The sequence below is a fragment of the Lichenostomus cassidix genome, unplaced genomic scaffold (assembly GCF_008360975.1).
Source record: "Lichenostomus cassidix isolate B80296 unplaced genomic scaffold, HeHo_3.0 HiC_scaffold_43, whole genome shotgun sequence".
Lineage (NCBI taxonomy): Eukaryota > Metazoa > Chordata > Aves > Passeriformes > Meliphagidae > Lichenostomus > Lichenostomus cassidix.
The window spans coordinates 3,585,776-3,597,271 of NW_028147635.1; the positions used below are offsets into that span (position 1 = coordinate 3,585,776).

The window sequence follows — 11,496 nt, forward strand, 5'->3', positions numbered from 1 at the left end:
CTGAAATGCCTTAAGGATATATTTGTAGATTTATATAATTATATATAGATATTTAGATAGGTAGATTGATGTTTATATAGGTATATTTCTATTTATTTATGTCTGATTTTAATATTATGTCTGTACTATATTTTAATAATGTAATATAATATAACATAATATAATATAATACAATATAATATAATACAATATAATATAATTTATATCTATGATGTAATAAATTAGTTTTGTTAAACTAAAATTGATATTTGAATATTATTTGATTGTGTGGTTTTCGAAATCTGTTATAAATTTAAATCTTTAACTTATTTTGATATTTGTGTATTTATGCATCAATTGTAACAATCTTCAATAAATTAGATTTTTTATCTGAAATAAGCACTAAGTTGTGTTTTTCAAAGCAATGAGCAGATGTAAACACGATGATGCTGGAGGGTTTTGGCAGTGAGTGAAGGGGACTGGGGGAAATTCTCCAGCCATGCCCAGCAGCTCCCCAGTCTCAGTCAGGCTGGGCAGTGAAACCGCAGATTTGGGATGGCAGCAGAGCCACACGCTGGGGAATAACTCGCTGCAAAGGCCTGCTGAGCAAACGGGACTCCACTGAGCTGAGAGCTGCAAGCAGGAGCCACCCGGGGAGGAGAAATCATTCACAATGAAACAGAGAGAGAAAATGGGGCAAAACAAATGCGAGGATACTCTGGGAGTCTGATTAAAATGCTCTAAATCAGTCCTGTCTAGGTACATCTTCAGCAAAAATAGTTTGTTAAAAATGAAACACCTTCCATGAAAGATGAATGACACTTTTCCCCTTCACTCACCCTCCTTTGGAAGTGAAACTTGTCCTTCTTCCTGAGAAGTTTTGCCCTTCAGCACCTCCCTCACAGTAAATAAAAAGCTTAAATACTACCACTTGTCACCATAAATGAAAACAGCCTTGCCCTGGTGACAGCGTTTGCAAAGTCTTCCCTCCTCCTGTCCCCACATCTCACAAACAGAACCATCCCCTTCGTGCCCAAACTGAGCTGAGGTGAGTGGAGCTTCAGGAACTCAGGTAGGAAGGTTTTGCAAATTTGAAATTAATGAATTTAAAGGGTTTGATGGTGATTTATTTGATTTAGACATTTTATTATAAGTGTCCTGAAGTAGGAATTGGCACTAAATTTTCAGCCTATACTATAATTATAGAAAGCCCTCCCAAATGAAGTCAAGTAATATCTATTCTTTTCATGTTTGCACAGATACTTGAGTTGCCTACCACTTATTCCCATATAACAGAGATTATTCCAAATCTTTTTTAGCATTTATCTACAATGTGCAGCAATCTTTTAATTTGAACCTTATCTGCTCTTTGAGACCAAAATATATAAACCTTCTGATCAACAAAAAACCCAACAAATCAACAAACACATTATAGACAACATGATACTGATACAGAGGGTGTGGGCCTGTTGCTCTGGGCAGAGGGACCTACCACCATCCCCACTCCTGTTCTGGCTCCTCCTGGGACTGGTCCAACCCTGCAGACACAGCCACAATTTGGGGGTGCCTGTGACCCCTGGGGTGGGCAGCCTATGTTGTGGCAGCTTCTTCCTCCTCCATTGAGACTGCAGGGCTGCTGGCTGGAGTCCCCATCCAAGGCAAGGAGCTGCTGGAGCTGCTGGAGCTGCTGGAGCTGCTGGAGCTGCTGGAGCTGCTGCTGGCTGCTGGGCTGTCATCCTCACCCACAGCAGCATGGGAGCACAGAAGCCTCTGGGCCTCCTCTCTGCACTGCCTCACAATGATGTCAGTGGTGCCCTGGACCAGTGGCACTGTGTGTTCCTCCAGGATGTCCTGCAGGCTCTGGGTCATGATCTCCTGGTCTGGCCCATACATACAGAGAGTGTGCAGGATGCAGCTCTGTGAGATCTCTGCAAGCCACCACTGCTCCCCGTAGATGGTCTCCATCCTGGCTGCACAGCCAAGTCTGCACAGGGTCCAGGAGATCCTTTGTTGACAGAAAAGTTGTGCTCAGACCTGAGGCAGGACACTGCCGACAGCTTGGGCTGGTGTCTCCTGAGGAGAAGAGGGATGGGGTGGCACCGGGGGATGGGGGCTGTTCCCTGCTGGAGCAGGAAAAGTCAGTTTTGTGCTGGAACAGAGTAGTTCTGTCACTGGAAATCAGGGTGATGTGTGGAGGGTTTTACACCAGGTTTGCACCTAAGTTGATGCTAAAAAAATACATAAAGTCCCAATGTACACCTAAGGTTTGCACAGCATACTTTAGGCTGGCAGCTGAGGGAGCATAAATTAAATGGCCTTTCCAACCCAAAACCGTGATGAGAAATGTTGCTATTTCTGCTCTCATTCGTTATTATAGCATAACAACCTATTTGATGAGATTTGGGAATTGCAGCTCTGAATTGTGGCCAGATTAAATCAAGTAAGTCGTTGTTGTGCATTTATAATTGTGGAGGTCATGATCAGTGCAGCTGCTTCTCATAAACCAAAAAAACTCTTTCAAGATACTTCGTAAGGAAAATATTTTTTCTTTTTCACTCTTCACTTCAAAGCCTCTCCCAGGATGTACATCAAACAGGTCATTTAGTTTATCTTTTCACAATAACAGAGAACTTCCCCTTTAATCCGCCTGAATTACACAATTCTCATCTGTATTAAGGAATTTCATTTTGTCTCTGCTGTAAAGAAGAGATTTCTATGCAGCAGGGCTGATAAAGAACAAACCCAAATTAGAAAGAGTGGTATTTGTTCGAGCTCCCATTACTCATCACACACTTTAAACAACCCATACCATCAAGCCCAAAGCTAATATGGCTCCTTGTTAAATATTTCTGATGGGTTACACATCCTTGTGTGAAGAAGGAATTAGGATTTAAAGCTGCTATTTATGCTTGTATAAGCATTGTGTATGAACATTGCATATTCAAACTGCAAAACAAATGTCACCTGTATGGTGTATGTGATAAATTACAGAAGGTATAGTTCACGAAATCGTTTAGAAAATCAATAAGTTTTAATTCTTTACTTTTGCTAAGCTCTGCTTTTCAGTTTTGCTTTAACAGAAAGAGTTCCTGTTTTAGAGCCAAACCTTTCTGCTGCAGGTTTGCAACAATTGTAACTCTTTTCGCAAGGCCGCTCAGCAAGCCTTGTGTGATTCCCACGGGACACAGTCTAACTGCTGGCAAGAAAGAAACCCCCCCGAGAGCCGCGTACCCCAAACCACAACCAACCAACGCAGAGAACGACGATTCTGCGGCCAATCGAGACACCCAAAAGAACGCCAGTCAAGACCCACGAGGGGACTCAAGGGAGGGGGTAAAAAGGGCTATAAAAATTGATGGCTTGTAATCTTTAGGCGCGGTGCTGCAGGCGTAGCAGGGAGGCTCGCCGCGCCCGCCCAGCGCTGTAAATTGGCTGCAATCTGCTTGCTCAATTAATAAATTCTTTAATTGGCTCTACGTCTCTGATTGGTTTTTGAGACCCAATTTATAACATCCCCTATTGTCCTTTATTAAACTTTTAAATTTCAACAGGAGAGTGAAACTCGTTTTTCACATAATGGATGCCTTTCTCTAATGGACAACAGACCTTCATGTGTGCAAGACAAAAATGCAGATCAGAGGAAACAAATTTAAAAGTTTTAAAAACCAAGAACAATCACTGACAAAACTGCGTAAGATTTTTTAACACAGTAGTTTTTCTTTTATTTAATCATTGGTCAGTATGTATGTTGCTTCTAACAACCTCTTTATGTTTTTTAAACCACAGATATTTATCATAATTTCTTTTTAGTATTTGTGATGCCTTTTGAATGCCATGTACAACAGATTGATGCAATCGAAAGTTGTTTTCTATCTCAAATGGACAGAAAAACTTGTTTCTTCATCCCAAAGAGACTAAACCCCTTGTGTTTGGCATCACAGCTCACATAACTTTGGTCCCAGTATCTCCACAGGGGATTTTGGCCCTGGGTCAGCCAAGTGGTGATGGTGACACCCTTAGGACGGCCATTCGGGCAGGTGTCCGAAGGCATTGGGAACTGCACAGACCTTCTATAGCAGCAATGCCTGTGTTTATTCTCTCTGTCTTTATCCCCTCTTTCTTCTGTCTGTCTTTACTCTCTCAGCCTTTATCCTCTCTGTCTTTTCTCTCCGTCTATTCCCTCTCTCTATTCCCTCTCTCTATTCCCTCTGTCTTCACTCGTTCTGTCTTTATTCTCTCTGTCTTTACTCTCTCTATCTTTACTCTCGCTGTCTGTTTTCTCTCTCCATTCCCTCTCTCTCTATTCTCTCTCTCCCCTCACAGCCGAGCAGGGCTGGCGGGAGCCGCGCGCCCCTCAGCGCCCCTGAGCAATGGCGGCAGCAATGGCGGCGCCGCTCCCTCAGCGCCGCCCCGGCCCCGGCGGGCGGGGAGCCCTCGGCAGCGCCCGGGGGGCAGCAGGACCGAGCCCCGGCCCCGGGCTGTGTCCCCGTGGCGCCGCAGAGCCCAGGGCACACACGGGCAGGGCACTCGGCGCCATCGCCCCCAGCCCCGCAGCCCCTGTGGAACCCGGCCCGGGGCTCGCCCTGCCTCCTCCAAGGCCCTGCTGGGCTCCAGCTGTTGCTCAGGGCTCTGTGGGGATCTTGTGCTCGGCCCGAGCGGGCTTTGTTTGCAGCCCGGGCTGCTGAGGGTCAGCCGTGAAATGTCCCTGCAGGGCACTTTTTATGGGATCAGCCCGGTGCTTCCTTTGTGCTGTGCCTTGCGCTGCTGTTTTATTCTGCTTTTAGAGCCTGCCTGGGAAGATCAGCCCCCAGGAGAGCAGAGCCTGCTGAAAGACCCAACATCCTCACCCTAAGCAAGGGATGGAACAGCACACACTGCTGAAAAGACTCCAGCTGTTCTCAAGGCATACGGAAAGCTGAAACTGTCAATTTTGCTATTTGGTGCTGCATCCCTGTATAAAAGAATGCCCTGAAATGTCAGCTTTCCAGCAAATGTCCTGCATTGGTGTTTCCCTTGCTGGTGACAGTCTTTTCAACCCAGCCTTCTGGGGCCTGACCTCTCTGCTGCTGTAGTTCCATGGACAGAGGTTGTTGTCTTTTCCCCTTCCCATGGGCAGGCTGTGTTCAGCCATCTCCAGGACAGCAGGGCCACATCCCATGTCACTGTGACCTGGCAAGACAAAAACCATCACTCCAAAAGTGCCTCCCTTTCTCCTTCTTCCCAGGCATTTGGCCCTGGTAGTGGGTTTTGCTGCTGGTTGCTGCAGGAGGGAGACCACTGTGACACTTTGGGGCACATGGAGCCCTTGTGACACTGTGGAGCCTCATGGAACCTGGGAGTCACTGTGACACTGCAGGGCCTTGTGGAACCAAGGAGACCATGGTGACACTGTGGCACCCTGTGGAACCAAATATCCATTGTGACAGTATAGGACCTCATGGAACCAACTGTCCTTTGTGACAGCGCAGATCCAAGGAGTCCATGGTCTTGCTCATTGTTTATGCAAAGCTTTTGTATTCCTCATGGAATCCAGGAGAGCCTTGTTACACAGCAGAGCTTCATGGAACCAAGGGTCCGTGGTGACACTTTGGAACTAAGGAGACCATTGCTGAGAGTACAGAACCTCATGGAACCAAAAGTCCATGTGACAGAGCAAGGCCTTGTGGAGCTCCTGGCAAGTGGCAGCGCTGCAGAGAGACAGCTCTGCCCAGGAGCAGCTCCTGTGCACAGCCCAGCAGGGCTGGGGCACTGCCAGGCCATCTCAGGGACACCAGCAGGGCACACCCAGAGCTCACAGGTGCTCAGCATTGGCAGGGGCTGTGCCATGGCCCAGAGGGGGCTGTGTCATAGCCATGGGCACCTCTGGGGCTGTGTCAGAGAGCCACAGAGCAGCTGTGATGTCAGAAAGGGGCTGTGTGACATCTCAGAGTAGGTTGTGTGAGGTCACAGGTTGGACTATGACATCACAGAATTGGTTGTGTGAGGTCATGGAGCAGCTACGGCATCACAGAGGGGACTGTGTGACACCACAGGGCAGGCTGTGATATCGCAGGGTTGCTGTATGACATCAGAGCAGGCTGTGCAGTAACAGAGTGAGCTGTGTAACATCATTGAGTGGCTGTATGGCATCACAGAGTGGGCTGTGTGACATTACTGACTGGCTTGTGACACCACAGAGCAGGCTGTGACATCCTAAAGCAGGGTGTGATCAGTGACATAATAGAGAGGGCTGTGGAATCACTGGTTGGTTGTGTGACATCATACAGCAGGCTGTGAGGTCAGAGAGTAGACTGTGTGACATGAGAGGGTGGCAATGTGACATCATCCAATGTGCTGTGACATCACAGGACAGCTTCATGAGACCATAGTGAAGGCTGTGTGAAATCACAGAGTTGCCTGTGACATCACAGAGTGGGCTATGACAACACACGGTGGCTGTGTGACATCACTGGGTAACTGTATGACATCCCTGGAGAGGTCACTCTGCCCCAGCCCCGCCTCACAGTTCCCCCAGACAAGTCCAACGCTGCTCATGCACAGCAGGGTCCCCTGTCCCCCCAGGTCCCCCGTCCCCCCAGGTCCCCCCTGACCCCCAGTGCCACAGCCTCCCCCAGAGGATGTTCCACGAGATTGACCCCCATAGCCTGACATGGGGACAGGGGGGACAGGGCCCTGGGGGGTGGGACAGGGGCACAGGGACCCCCAGTAGCGTCCCTGTGTCCCCCAGGGCAAGAGCCTGGCCCAGGGCTCCTTCACCCTCTTACGAACGAGGGCTTGAGAACACCTAAAAAATCCCCAGCAAAGGATGAGCAAAACCAGATTTAATATTCAGTGACAGCACAACAAAGTTCCTTGGCAAGAGTCACTCTGCTCCTGACTGCACAGTTCAGGCACACCAAGAGAAGAAAGCAACAACAAAACCAGGCAATCAAACCAGAAATGAACCGAGAACTGTCCCTGTGTGTGTCTGTGTCTGTAGGTGTGACAAAAGGATAGTGAGAGCAAGGATAAAAGGAATACAGCCTAAGAGCTTAACAGCCCTCAAACTTAACAGAACTTAACTTCTACATTAACCTTAACATATACCTTAAACTTAACAACTTAGCAAAAGAACAACCCCTAGCAGCATTTCACATAGCTCATACCTTATGACTGAACCTCACTTACAGGCCTAACTCACTCAGATATCCAAGGCACTTCAACACCTCCCAGAGCAGCATTTCTCCCCCATTTCCAGAGCACAGGCACATGTGTGTGCACACAGACAGACACAGGCAGTGCCAGGGAGCTGTCAGAAATTGCCCTGGAGGGCAGGGAAATGCTCACTGCGGATGCTTTTGCATCTCCCCAGCAGGCGAAGGGTTGAGCCTGGAGGAGTGGGGGGATCGGCCCAGGGTCCCTCGTTGTTCGGGGATGCCCCGAGTGCAGCAAACGGGAGAGTTCCCGGCTCGGAGAGGCCCCACTCAGAGGGAGCTCACTGCTCCAGGAGAGCTCCAAGGGGCTCCTTTTGGAGCCCTGTTGATAGGGCCCCAAGAGATGGGCTTTAGTCACAGCAATGTTCCATCCTGGCTGCACTTGGGATCCACAGCTTTCTCTGACACTGTGAGAACAGGGATGTTGTGCCACTGAGGGGAGAAAAACAGTTCCCAAGGCTGCTCCTAAAGAAAGCAGGAGCTGGTTGGACAGCAGCAGTGCCTGGGAGCAGACAGTGTTTGTGATCAGCTGCAGAGGAGCTGAGCCCAGGGGCTGTTGGCCAAGGCTGAGGCCTAACGAGCATTTCTCAGATCCAGGGCTGCCCTGGAAAGGTGGTGGTGGGGATAATTCACACCCTCAGTGTGCTCCCAGTTCCTCCCAGTATTTCCATGTCTGTGCTCCAAGTGCTGCTCACAGCCCTGATCCGTGGGGATGGGAATGTCCCGCTCCCTTCCCGGGGCAGTGTCACACCTGAGCCAGGTGTGCAGGGCAGGACTTTGCCCTGACCCCAAGCACTGTCCCACCTGCAGGATCTGCTTCCCATCGGCCTCTTCCTCCTGCAGCCCCAAGCCCAGGTTGGTGCTAAACAAAGGGCGCTGGCTCAGGGTCATCCCCCGGTGGGGCTGTGCACCCCCTCTGCCCCTTCCCCAAATTCCCTCCTGGGGGCAGCAGGAGCTGGGTCAGGAGCCCTGTGGGGAGGGAAAAAGAGGTGACACTTGGATGGGGGTCACACATGCTCTCAGGGACACACATGACCCCTGGGGACACCCTTCACCTTCTCCCGCAGAGCCAGGAGGATGAACTCCAACATGGAGCCCCCAAACCCCAGCAGCACCTTGGGGGGTGTGGTATGGTGGCAGCTTTGGGGATCTGGGTTCGTCATGACCACTCAAAAACCCTCTCCCAGCCCCACAGCCACTCCCAGGCCCCTCAAACCACCCAACAGCTCCTCCTAGGATGCTCCCAAACCACTCCCTGCAATATCAATGGGCCCAAGAGCCACCATAACCCCATTCCCATCTCCACCTACACCCACCCAAATTCTCTCCAAGTCACACAGCCCAGCCAGGACCCCAAACCTCTCTCACAGAGCATGCCAAACTCCCTCTCAGCACCACAAATGCCCCCAAAAGCCACGAAAGCCCCTCCCAATCCCCCCAGGATTCCCTAAACCCCCTCCCACCGCCCATGGCACTGACCAGGAGAGGCTGGTGGACAGGAACATCCACAGCTGGGAGCAGCTCAGGCACTTCAGCAGTGATTTGGGCACTTTGGGGGGCACACCCCACATGGGGAGAGGCAGGCCAGGGACTGGGACAGAAAACTGGAATTCCTGGAGAACAGATGGGCTCAGGTAGACACATTCTGCCAGCACAACTATGAGACTGTTGTCCTGTACCCCAGCCTGGGCAGCCCCAGGACATCCATATTTAAGAAGAAATCAAAACAATGTGAGCAAGCACTTCTTTTTAGACAGTGGATGAGGAGGAGGTGAGAATATGTGAGGGAAAACAACATGGAGACACCAAGGTCAGTGGAGAAGGTGGGGGAGGAGGTGCTCCAGGAACCAGAGATGAAAATCCTCTGCTGGCCATGGTGAGGACCATGGGGAAGCAGGTTGTCCCCCTGCAGCCCATGGGGTCCATAAGGGGTGCAGAGATCCACCCACAGCCTGTGGGGAGGTGCTCATGCTAGAGGAGCAGGTGGATGCCTGGAGGAAGCTGTGATCCAGTGGGAGTCCCAGTGCAGGGAAAGGCCTTGTTCCTTGGGATGGAAACAGCCTGGCCTGGGCTCAGAGCTCTGAACCCTGTGGACAAGAACTCATGGGGCAGCAGATTCCAGCGGCTGCTGCTTGAGGGATTGGACCCATAGCAAAGAAGTTTGCAGAGGACTGTCTCCAGTGGGAGGGACCCATGGCTAAATAGAGGACTCCTCTCCCTGAACAGCAGAAGAAATTTTGGTCATGGACTGACCAAAAAAAACCCATACCCTGCCCGCCACAACCCCCTGCGCTATTGGTGGGAAAGAGGAAGAGGGTCAGCAGAGAAACAGTGTATTAAGAGCTTATCTTTAGTTCTCATTTGCCTCCTCTGACTCTGTTTAGGGTTAGGTTGCCAATAAACCACTTTGCAACTTTAAGTTCTCAATCTGTTCTACCCCTCAGTGCATCCTGCCTGGTTCATTATCTCGACTCATGAGCCCTCTGTGTGTGTGTGTGTCTGTTAGGGTTTTTTTTTTCCCTCTCCTCTGCACAGCTGCAGCAGGGGAGAGAAGAGAAAGCAGATTTCGTAGGTGCCTGGCATTTGGCCAGGGTCAAACCACAATACTGGGTCACTGGCAGTGTGGGTCACCAGGGCTCTTCCCAATGAGGGTCCTACAATGGGGGATGAATACGGAGCAGTGCATGAAGCTCTTCCCCCACTCGGGGCACTCGCAGGGCTTCCCTTACTGGTGCCTCCGTCGGTGTTGGGTCAAGTGAGAGCTCCTGGAGAAGCTCTTCCCACACTCGGGACAGCTGTAAGGCCTCTCCCCAGTGTGGATGCGCCAGTGCCTGATGAGGTGGGAGTTGCGCTTGAAGCCTTTCCTGCACTCAGGGCAGCGGAAAGGCCTCTCCTGTGTGTGAATCCGCTCATGGATGAGGAGATCTGAGCTGGTCTGAAACCTCTTCCCACACTCGGAACACTCAAAGGGCCTCTCCCCTGTGTGGATGCGCTGGTGGGTGATGAGGTGGGAGTTATATTTGAAGCCCTTTCTGCAGTCAGGGCAACGGAAGGGCCTCTCGTCTGTGTGAATACGCTGGTGTAGGAGGAGAGCTGAGCTGGTCTGAAACCTCTTCCTGCACTTGGAACAGTCATAGGGCCTCTCTCCAGTGTGGCTCCTCTTGTGACGGATCAGGTGGGAGCTCCGGCTGAAGCTCTTCCCACATTCCCCACACTCATAGGGTCTCTCCCCAGTATGGATGCGCCGGTGCCTGAGGAGGTGGGAGTTGTGCTTGAAGCCCTTCCTGCAGTCAGGACAGTGAAAAGGCCTCTCGTCTCTGTGAATCCGCTCATGCATGAGGAGATCTGAGCTGCTCTGAAACCTCTTCCCACACTCTGAACACTCATAGGGTCTCTCCCCAGTGTGGATCCTCTTGTGATGGATCAGATTGGAGCTCTTGCTGAAGCTCTTCCCACATTCCCCACACTCATAGGGCTTCTCCCCGGTGTGGATCCGATGGTGGTCCATAAGCTTGGAGATCCTTCTGAAGCTCTTCCCACATTCCCCACACTCGTAAGGCTTCTTGGTCTCATGAAGCTTCTCAGGAATCTCCAGCTCTGAACTCTGGCTGGAGCTCTTGCCAACATTCTGGCACAGGGTGGGTCTTTGCTCTTTAGAGCACCCTGGGCTGGGTTTGCAGCCCCTCCATGTGCAGCATCTCTGGGGCTTTTCCTCCTGGTTGGATTCCTGGGTCATGGAGCTGCTCAAAATGGCCTCTTCCATGAGGTTCTGCCGTAAGGACTTGTCCTCCCTGGTCTCTCTCCTCAGCTCGTTGCCTGGGGCAGAAAGGACAAGATTTGGGATTTGCCTCCATGCCAGAGGGAAGGGGAAGGAGATCCCCCAGTCCATCCCTACCAGGACAGAGTCAGCAGCAGGGTTGTCCTGCAGCCAGGCGTGATGCTGGGCTGGGAGATGGAGGAGAAGAGAGCAGGAAAGGGGCAGTGATTTCCTCCTTACCTGCCGGGCTGTCCTGGGGCATCTTCCTCTTCCTCACAGCCTCCTTCTCCATCCAGCCAAGTTTGGGAATGGGAAATCCTCTTTTGGGGGGAAAAACAAGGTGTGAGTTCATTGGGTTTCAAGATTATTCTCTCCCCAGTCCATCTCTAGAAATCACCGGCTGTATAGTCACTGTAAAAAACCTCTTGTCTAAAAAACCTCTGAAATGCTGTGCTGGTTTAAACTGGCAAGAGAAATGGATTCCCCAGAACTGCCCCAAAAAAGATTAAGATGGGAGTCACAATCCACCAAAGAGATTACAAGAAATACAATGACACAGCTTTAACT

At 50.7% G+C, this 11,496-nt stretch overlaps 1 protein-coding gene across 1 annotated transcript in view; it reads right to left on the reverse strand.

The window, feature by feature from the left end:
• The window catches only part of LOC146421195 (uncharacterized), a 31,140-nt gene extending 19,949 nt beyond the window's left edge, over nt 1–11,191 (reverse strand). Inside the window, exons 1-3 of the mRNA XM_085047576.1 lie at nt 11,170–11,191; nt 9,902–10,988; nt 802–808 (exon numbers count right to left, since the gene is read on the reverse strand). Coding sequence (XP_084903702.1) covers nt 802–808; nt 9,902–10,988; nt 11,170–11,191 — 1,116 coding nt within the window. The remainder of the gene's footprint in view (nt 1–801; nt 809–9,901; nt 10,989–11,169) is intronic.
• Nucleotides 11,192–11,496: the final 305 nt, after the last annotated feature.